The sequence below is a fragment of the Trichechus manatus genome, unplaced genomic scaffold (genome assembly GCF_000243295.1).
Source record: "Trichechus manatus latirostris isolate Lorelei unplaced genomic scaffold, TriManLat1.0 scaffold00027, whole genome shotgun sequence".
Taxonomy (NCBI): domain Eukaryota; kingdom Metazoa; phylum Chordata; class Mammalia; order Sirenia; family Trichechidae; genus Trichechus; species Trichechus manatus.
The window spans coordinates 10,368,946-10,379,628 of NW_004443963.1; the positions used below are offsets into that span (position 1 = coordinate 10,368,946).

A 10,683-nucleotide genomic window follows, 5' to 3' on the forward strand; every position below is an offset into this window, starting at 1 on the left:
GGAGAACTTACTGTCTCTTTAAGCAGCTCTGACTGTGAAACATTTCCCCTCTTGTTAAAGAGGCAGTGCAGTGGTGGCACATCCAGGCTCTGGAGCCAGACTGCCTGGCCTTTACTCCCAGCTTTGCCACTTACTGGATGTGGACCTCAATTGTATTACCCAACCCCTTGCTGCTTCAGTCTCCTTATCTATAAAGTGGGGGTTATAATAGTACATCCCTCATAGGGCTGTTGAAAGAATAAAATGAGTTAATACATGTTAAGTGCTTGGAGCAGTGCCTAGCATGTAGGAAATGCTATAAAGGGTTTGTTAAATAAATAAAAATTTATGAATTTTACATGTGTAATTCAAGCTGGTTTACACAAAACGAGCTGGCTTACACAAAAAGGGAATTTTCTGGCTTTAGTTTGGGGATGGATCTGGATCCAGGGCCTTGAGTAGCATCATCGGGTCATTGTCTCTCTCTCTCAGCTGTGCTTTCCTTTGCTTTGGCCTCATTTATGAGCAGCTCCTTCCTCCAAGGAGAAAGAGATGTGGCTGCCAGCAGCTCTAGGTGTCCATCCTATCAACTCATCAACCCTAGAGGAAAACATGTGCCTCTCACTAATTCCAGCAAGTCTCACCATGGATTCTCTTTGGCCTGGCTCGGGTCCCCATGTGATATTCTGGTTGGCCAGGACTGGTCATGTGCTCTTAGCTCCATACACCATGCAGACTGCAAGCTGGGGAGAGGTCACCAAAATGGCATATCTAGATGCTCTTCCCCAAAGCAGAAGAAATGGATGCTGGAGAAAACAAGTGATGGTCTTCTGCTCACCTTCCCTGCAGGTAATCTACAGGAGCAAGACTCCTTGCTCAGAGTGTACACCTGGGAGTACTTAAGGGTATTTTTAGTGAAACACCTAAGTGTCTTTGGAAGAATGTACTACAAGTCAAGAGCACTGCTCAACATTCCTGCTTTGGGAGACCACAGCTAGGGCTCATTAAGGCCTTGTACGCCTGAGTAAGAGTCTGCAGGACTCACTATGAGTTGGGCTGGGGCTACCTGATATGTGAGCACTCTCTTGCAGGTCCAGCACTGTGAGGGCCACGAACAGTACGAGATGGATCCTTCCCACAAAGGACTCTGGGAATGAACCAGAGTACCTGACTGATCAGCAACCTGGCCAGGAAAAAACCCACCAAACACCTGACTTCATGGTAACATCAGTTGGAATCTATTAACTAGTACAAACACAATCCCATCCATCACAGATTAGATGTGTTTTTTTCCTAGGTCCCCTGTATGTATTCTTACACATAAGCACTAAGTATATAAACCCCCACTCCACAGTGCTGTGTGCAGACCTCTACCCTGGTGACTCAGTGCATCACTGTAGTGGGAATCTTGGCACCAACCTCTGTCTGTAAGTTCCCTAATAAAAGTTAGGTCTGATCAACCTGGCTTTTTCTGCCTCTTTTTTTTTGAATCTGACCTGTGCCCCTCAGAGCCACTCCTGCCATTGGTGTGGTGGGCTAAAACAAACGTCTCTGTGAGCAAAATTCAAAAAAAAAAGGGGCTGGGGAAAAGAGGATCTTCAGGGGGAAATTCCTGGTTGGCTTCAATGTTAGGACTGGTGGTGAGTCTACTCAATGCTTGAAGACTGCTGAGGGAATATGGGGAAAGCCCCCAAACTCCCACAGGGCTGGCAGAAGTTATAGAAAGATTTAAACTGACCAGCGTGATTAAGGATAACCACCATGCTATAGCCAGTGTGGGATGGCTGTTACTAGATGATCATCAGGTGGAATTCCCTGGATGGCCCCAGGCTTCAGTATGGAGACTGGTGATGAGTCTGCTGGATGCCTGCAGACTGCTGAGGGAGTACAGGTTGAATATCCCCAAGCACCCACAGCGCTGGCAGAAGTTATAGAAAAATTAAAGCTAACCAACCGGAATAACTGAATATTGAATATACCATGGACTGCCAGAAGAATGAACAAATCTGTCATGGAAGAAGTACAATCAGAATGCTCCTTAGAAGCGAGGATGGTGAGACTTCATCTCACATACTTTCGACGTGTTATCAGGAGAGATCAGTCCCTGTAGGACATCATGCTTGGTAAAGTAGAAGGTCAGAGAAAAAGAGGAAGACCCTCAATGAGATGGACTGACACAGTGGCTGCAACAATGGACTCAAACAGCAATGATTGTGAGGATGTTGCAAGACCAGGCAGTGTTTCATTCTATTGTACATAGGGTTGCTATGAGTTGGAACTGACTCGATGGTACCTAACAACAACAACCTGAATAAGGATGGATACTGCACTGTAGCCAGTGTAGGATGGCCATTACTCTGGGCAGTGTGCTTAGTGACAAAGGCCTAGTTAGAAACAGAAACAACAGTTAGAAAACTTGAGGAAGAGGTGAAGCTAGAAAAGGATATCAGAACAACTGTTCTTATGCTGATTACTGACTTAACTGGAAAAACAGAACAAAAGGAATATAACTGGGAACAGGAGAGCCCTCAGCTCCTCCCCTAGAAGAGGAGGAGGGGCTGGAGGAGCAGCCAGGATGGAAGCTCCTGTGTCCTCTCCCGTAACATCCTGATCAAGGTTCCTCTCAATATAGGGCCATTTGGCGGGACCAGCAGCCAAACAAAAGGTCTTGACTTTGGTTAACACTAGAGCTGAATGTACTTTGATTAAGGGTAATCCACATAAATTTGAAGGTCACCTTTTGAGTTTATATTTCTTCTATTCCAGAAAACATACTGGACATTGACACCTTGCTCAGAGCCTCCCTGGAAACAATGAGGAGTTCCATTTGGCTTGTGGGCTAGGAGTACAAAACCAGTTCTTTGGGGTTGGGCTAAATGGCAGAAACATCCCAAACTATAATGGAATTGAAAAAGATATAAGTTATTAGGCCCAAAGCCCTTTCAATAGCCGAATGTGGACCATCCATAAGCCAGATGGAACATGGAAAATGAAAGCAGATTACCAAAAATTGAATAAAGTTACTCCTCCCATACATGCAGCTGTACCTAACACAGCCACTATTCTGGAGAGGCTGCCTACATGCTTGGGGGAATATCATATAGTTTTACATTTAACAAATGCCTTTTTCAATATTCCCCTTAGCCCGGCTGCTCAGGATATGTTTGCCTTCACACGGGAGGAAAGGCAATTGACCTTCCAAGTATTACCCCAACGATATTTGCATAGCTCTACAATTTGTCATGGCATGGTAGCTCAAGATTTAGCTGCCGTCCCCTTACCAAAGGGGGTACATATGGAACATTATGTAGATGATATCATGTTAACCTCTAATGATTTCAGTCTTTTGCCAATGGCAACCAATCTAGTAGCAGAACACCTCCAATAGTGAGGACAAGCTATAAACTCACAAAAAATTCAGGGACCAGAGCCCATGATCAAATTTCTGGGAGTCGTCTGGTCCAGTAAAATCCAAATCTGCCCACAATAGTTATAGATAAAATCACTGCCTTTCCCCATCCCCAATTGTTGAAGATGTACAAGCTTTTGTGGGTTTATTAGGATATTGGAGAGCCTTTATACTGCACTTGGCACAATGCCTTTGATCACTCTATTGACTGATAAAAAAGGGGACTATCTGTGATTGGGGAACCTCATAAGAAAATTCTTTTACTCAAGCCAAAGCACTAGAGCAACAAGCCCAAGCACTAGAGGCCATAGAAGAAGGGGTACCTTTTGAATTACATGTTACTGTTACTGAAAATGGCATGGGTTGGGCCTTGTGGCAGATAAAAATTAATCAGAGGTGACCTACAGGATTCTGGTAAAGGTGGTAAGATATGCTACACTGTAATGTAGAAACAAGTCTTCGCCGTATGCAATGTACTGTTGCAAACAGAAATTCTCACTGAGAACAGCATACTTTATCACAGGGTGGCTAGATGGCCTCTTGGTAAAGCCATGGTCAGCTGTGGCACAGAACAGTACCTTGGTGGGGTGGCATGCCTATTTGTAACAATGTGGTAAATTGTCCCCTAGCCTCCTCTGCAAATAGTTACAGGAATATGTGGGATATGAAATTTACAAAGTGACTGTGTATCACACACACAGTGAATTCCCCAATGGGTAATATAGAAGTAGATACCCTAGCAGCAGTGAGTGCCATTGTCCCCACTGATAATTTAGATATAGCTATGTGAATACATAAGAGAGGTGGACATTGAGGTATTCAAAATACATAGAAGCTAGCTTAAGGAGTGAGACTCACCATTACCAGAAAAGAAGTAGAATGGGCTACTGAGGAGTGTCCTGTACGTTGCCCCAAGCACCCTGCTCGACTGAAGGATAAGACATGGTATATTAAAAGGGGTGAGGGTCCCTGACAGATTTGGTATATTGATTATATTGGACCCCTCCCTAAAAGTAAGCAATATCGATTTGCCTCAAATGTGTGGATACCTGCAGAGGATTACTCCAAGTTTTCCCTACTATAAGAGCCAATCAGACTGCCACCATTTCAGGTCTGAAAAAACTAATATCCATGTATGGTATTCCTAAAGAAATTAGCAGTGATCAGGGGTCTCACTTTACAGGGACCCTTGTGCAACAATGGGCTGAGGAACAAGGTATAGACTGGCACTTTTACCTACCTTATAACACTCAGAGGGCAGGATTAATTGAAAGAAAAAAATGGCCTCCTTAAGGAACAAATAAAAACAGTGACTGGCGTGCCTACCTTGTGCTATTGGGTGGTTGTTTTGCCTGAGGCTATAAGAGCACGAAATAAAACTTCCAGTATGGGAGGGTGATCCTCGTTGAGAAGTTAGGCAGTGTGAGCCACCCCCGGGTCAAGTTATCACCTGTGTACAGGAGACAATCAATTGGGGCATCCAACAGCAGGTTCCAAGGGAATGGGCAGGACTCCAACTGCCAATAAGGTAGGAGGGTTCACCTACCCTGCCCTTCAGCCCCATGTCTCTCACTGGGATGACACTGGAAGAAAGGTGGCAATGGGACAGACATCAACTCATAGCACAGGGTACACTGGACACAGTGATACAATAGATCTTGCCCTCCACTTTGGTAAGTAACATTGCCAAATGGTAACTCCTTGGGTGCAAGATCTGGTACTCACAGCCAGGGGAAGCCCCACAAGCTGCAGAGGTAATAGCAAAAGGAGGAAATAGTACCAGTTATATTTTAATAGAAAATAATGAGTGTCCTACTTATGCACCTAATAAATTTCTGCTAAAAGCTTATTAGTTGTCTTCTCCTTTGTACTCCCAAAATGTTAATATTATGGCTAAGACTGAGATTTTACAGAAATTCATCTCTTTGGCTTTGAATGACACTGAACACAGGGTGGCTGCCTTAAATGAAGAGACTGCAACCATGCAAAAGGTGGTGTTACAAAATCGGATGGCCCTGCATAAGTTCACCATGACCCAAGGAGACATCTATGCCCTATTAAAAATTTAATGCTGTGTCTATATTCCTGATAATGAAGCTTTAGTGAAATCACCCCCTTGTTGCTGTTAGCTGCCATCAAGTTGGTTCTGACTCATAGCAACCCTATGTACAATAGAATGAAACAATGACCGGTCCTGCGCCATCCTCATGATTGTTGTTATGCTTGAGCCCATTGTTGCAGCCACTATGTCAATCCTTCTCGTTGAGGGTCTTCCTCTTTTTTGCTGACTCTCTACTTTGCCAAGCATGATTATCACTCCCTTATACATTCACAAACACAACCAAATAGAATTGAGCATTTGGGAAATGATACTTGGTGGGCTGAGATCAAGAGGTGGTTCTCTGGATGGGGAACCTAGTGGGAAAACAGTTATTTCTGGATTATTATGTATAATTATTGGAGAGATGTTTTGTTATACTTGCCTTTACTGTCGGTGTAGGTGTTGTTTACAATGTTTCACAAATTGGGACTTAAGACTCTAGTGACATTACCCCCCTCCCATGCAGGCTCAGGGAAAATCACGGAAGAGGGAGGCACATGAAATTATAAGAGCCGGGCAGAAAAGGGTGGATAGTGAGGGTCATGAATAATACAAGATGGTCCTTCTGACAAAGGATTCTGGGAGAGAACCAGAGTACCTGAGCGTGACCTGGCCATGAATAAACACCCCAAACACCTGACTTCATGGAAACGTCAATTGGAACCCATTAACTAGTACAGAACAACCCATCCATCATAGATCAAACACATTTTTTTCCTGGACCCCCTGCACATATCCTTGCACATAACACTAAGTATATAAACTCCTACCCTGCACTGCCATGCGCGGACCTCTGCCAGGTGAGTGGGCACAGTCTATCGCAGGAATCTGGGTGCCGAACTCTGTCTATAAATTCCCTAATAAAAGCTAGATCTGATCAACTTGGCTTTTTCCACCTCTTTTCTTGGAATTCCACCTGTGACCCTTGGAACCACTGTTGCTGCTGGTCCAGTGGGGTGCAACAAGTCGCTGCAACCTGTGGCTTGACAAAACAAGCTGAAATTGTAAGCACCATCCTGGTCCAGGGGACAGAACGAACTTCAACAGCCCTACAGAATCCTGAACCCAGGGCTTGGCTTTATTAGCACTGTACTTGCACCCATGGTACTTAAGTTGTGGTCTTGTACCAGCAGCACCAGCATCCTCTGGGAGCTTGTGGACATCCTTGCTGCTCAAATTGAGGCCCTCGGAACCAGCATCATTGGCATTACCTGACAGTGCATTAGAAATTCAGACTGCCGTGGATTCGATTCCAACTCATAGCAATGCTACAGGGCAGAGTAGAACTGCCCCAGAGGGTTTCCAAAGCTGTAAATTCTTACAGAAGCAGACTGCCACATCTTTCTCTCATGGAGTGGCTGGTGGGTTCAAATTGCCGACCTTTTGGTTAGCAGCTGAGTACTTTAGCCACTGCACTACCAGGGCTCCCTTTCTCAGACCCCATGCGGATCCAAATGGATGAGAATTTGCATTTTAACAAGATTCCCTGGAGATTTGTGGGCACATAAAAATTTGAGAAGCACTGCTTTCAAAGCCCAGCAATTCTAAATGCTGGGAGACCAGCTGGTTAAGAAACAGCTGGAACATCTTTATAAATTTATTTGTAAAAATTTTTGTAAGTTCAGGAAGAAGATGGCAGGTCTAGAATAAGACCTGGGTTGTCTTTTTTTGAGCCATTTCCAGTAGGGTCCTCAGCCTTTCAGCTGACCTACCCTGAGTGCAAGACCACTGTGAGAGCTGCCTGGGGAGGTTTAACTCCTTGGCCGCCCATGGAATCACCTGGAAAGCTTTGAAAAAATACTCATACTTGGGCCTCTCCCTTAGGGAGTCTAGTATAATTTGTCTGGAATATGGCCTGGGCGTCAGGATTTTAAAAAACTCCCCAAATGATTCTAATCTGCAGCTAAAGTTGTGAAGTAATGGGGGAGATGTTCTTGTTTGCGCAGATTACAAAAGAAGATTCAATCCATTTCCCAAATAGGGAAGCAGAACATAAGCACAGACATACTAAATACAAGCATAAATCCTGCATTCGCAGCATTTTAGTTTTTTTATAGTTTTTATGTGCAAAACGAATTATGAAGAAGCCCTGGTGGCGCAATGGTTAAGCACTTGGCTGCTAACAAAAAGGTTGGCAGTTTGAACCCACCCAGTGGCTCCAAGGGAGAAAGACCTGGTGATCTACTTCCATATAGATTACAGCCTAGGAAACCCTATGGGGCAGTTCTAGTCTACCACATAGAGTTGCTATGAGTTTGAATCGACACGATGGCACACAACAACATGTGCAAAATAGGGTTGCTGTAAGAAGTAAATGAATGAATATCTAGCATCACTCTAAAATCTCCCGTTATGATGGCAGAATTGTTTATTTCTACTTGGAGTTTTGTCAATTTTCGAAGTATATATTTTGATGCATTTTTATTTGGTGCTTATAAATTTAAAGTCATTATCTCTTCTTTGTAAAATAAATCCTTTATCATAATGAAGAGACTTTCCTTTTCTCTAGCAATGCTTTTCAAAATGAAGCCTATGTTTTTATATTAATATAGCTACATCAGATTTCTTTTGCCTAGTAGTACAGTAGCGTACTTTTCCATCCTTCAACATTCAAAGTTTCTATATGCTTATGTTTTAGATAGATCTCTTGAATGACATATAGTTGTGTTTTTAAAATCTAGCCAGACAACCTTGATTTTTAACTAGAGCGTTTCGTCTATTTTATGGAATTATTGATACATATTGGTGATAATAAAAATACTTAACAAACCAAAAATTGGTGGTTCAAGTCCACCCGGAGGCACCTCAGAAGAAAGGTCTCGTGATTTAGTTTAAAGAAATTAACCATTGAAAATCCTATAGAGCACAGTTCTACTGTGACACACATGGGATCACCATGAGTCAGAATCCACTTAGCAGCAACGGGTAGCAGTAGTAGGGTACTCTTTGGAGGTGATAGTTCTGACAAGTGACCATGAGGGGCAACTCAGGGGAAACTCAGGCATTCGCAGCTTTGAAAGGAGATGATGTTGTGGATTGAATTGTGTCCCCCGCAAAATGTGTGCCAACTTGGCTAGGCTATGATTCCCTGTATTGTGTGGTTGTCCTCCCATTTGTGATCTGATATGCTGTAAATCCTAACCTCTATGATGTTAATGAGGCAGGATTAGAGGTAGTTAAATTAATGAGGCAGGACACAATCTACAGGATTAGGTTGTATCTTGAGTCAGTCTCTTTTGAGATAAAAGAGAACTGAACAGAGAGGAGAGGGACCGCCTACCACCAAGAAAGAAGAGCCAGGAGGGGAGTGCATCATTTGGGGTCCCAGTGCTGAGAAGCTCCCAGACCAGGAGAAAATTGATGACAAGAGTGACAGAGAAAGGTTTTCCCTGGAGCTGGTGCCCTGAATTCGGACATTAGCCTCCTAAACTGTGAGAGAATAAATTTCTGTTCGTTAAAGCCATTCACTTGTAGTATTTCTGTTATAGCAGCACTAGATGACTAAGACAGATGGGAACTAGGCATTTGCTCTCTGGGGTTCCAGCACTGCCTCTAAAGGCCAGGGTATGCCCAAGGATATGGGCTGGGGCACAGACATGTGGTAAACTAGGGGACACAAGGGCAGTGCCCATCTCTGGGATGAGGGTGGCTGTGGGCACTCAGGGGGCTCAGGGCAGTGGCTATTTACCAACTTGTACAAAAGTTGGCAGTTCGAGTCTACCCAGAGGCACCTCAGAAGAAAGGCCTGGTGATCAACTTCTGAAAAATCAGTCATTGAAAACTATGGAGCACTGTTCTGCTCTAGCACACATGAGGTTGCCATGAGTCAGAATCAACTCATTAGCAAATGGTGGTGGTGGATGGAAAAAATAAATATTTTAACAATCAGTACTGCTGTACATGCAATTCAGAATTAGGCCTGCTGAGATATTTCAGTTTAAATCTTTGTACTGCTTTATGTTGCTTTTTCTCTACTTTTTGCAGTCTTTGATGGATTGAATACATTTTATTATTTCTTTTTTTCTCTCTCTAATGGTTTAGAAGTACTATATTCTGTTTCTATTCTTTTTAGTAATTACCCTAGAAATTACCTCATTTATCCCAAACTTTTCAAAGTCTATTATTAATCAATACATTTACTTTCCTGCCTGACAATAAAGGGCCTCAGAATACCTTAATTCCATTGATCTCTACCTCCTACAAACTTCATGTATTTTAATTCTTCATATTTAAAAAAATTCCTTAAGACATTATCATTATTATTAATTTTTGAAGATAATTCCTTTTGATATTTACCACTTCTTTATGCTTCATTTCTTCTTCCAGCATTACCTTTTCCTGGGATCATTTTCTTTTTGCCCAAAGCACATCCTTTAAAATTTCCTTTAGTGAGGGTGTTCTCTTAGTCTATAAATATTTTTATTTTGCCTTTATTCATAAAATATGTTTCCTTGAGAATAGAATTCTAGGTTGGCAATTATTTTCTTTCATTACATTTAAGATATCACTTCATTGTTGCTGTCAGGAAGCCAACTGTCAGTCTAACTGTTATTCCAATAAAAGTAACCTACTTTTTTCCCTCTGGCTGGTTTTAAGATGTTTTTCATTTATTTTCTGCAGTCGCACTATTATACTTTGGTGTAGAATTCTTTTTATTTGTCCTACTTAAGATTTGTGGAGCTTTTGGTCTTTTATCATTTCTGGAAGATTCTCAGTTATTATTTCTTCAAATACTGCCTCTGCTCCATTCTTTCTAATATGCTGTTAAACACACTACATCCAATAATTTTGGTTATTGTAGTTTTCATTTCTAGAAGTTCTACTTGTTTTTTTCTTTAATCAATTATGTCACTTTTTATAGTTTCCTATTCCTTGCAGATATGTTCAAACTTGATATAGTATAGATTTTTCTTTTCTTTTAAGAATCTGTGTCTGGTAAATCCAATATCTAATGCATTTGCGGGTCTCTTTCTGTTATCTGAGGAGCCCTGGTGATGTAGTCGTTAAAGCACTCGGCTGCTAACCAAAAGGTCAGTGGTTTGAACTTGCCAGCCATTCTGTGGGAGAAAGATGTGGCAGCCTGCCTACTTAAAGATTTACAGCCTTGGAAACCCTGTGGGGCAGTTCTACCCTGTCCTATAGTGTCACTATGAGTCGGAATCAACTCAACAGCAATGGGTTTTCTGTTATCTAT

The 10,683-nt window shown here is 42.4% G+C and overlaps 1 protein-coding gene across 1 annotated transcript in view; it reads right to left on the reverse strand.

The window, feature by feature from the left end:
- Positions 1-10,683, reverse strand: part of SYN3 (synapsin III) — a 658,658-nt gene that overhangs the window by 558,405 nt on the left and 89,570 nt on the right. The window contains exon 4 of the mRNA XM_023728907.1: positions 10,057-10,059. Within this exon, the coding sequence (XP_023584675.1) occupies positions 10,057-10,059 (3 nt within the window). The remainder of the gene's footprint in view (positions 1-10,056; positions 10,060-10,683) is intronic.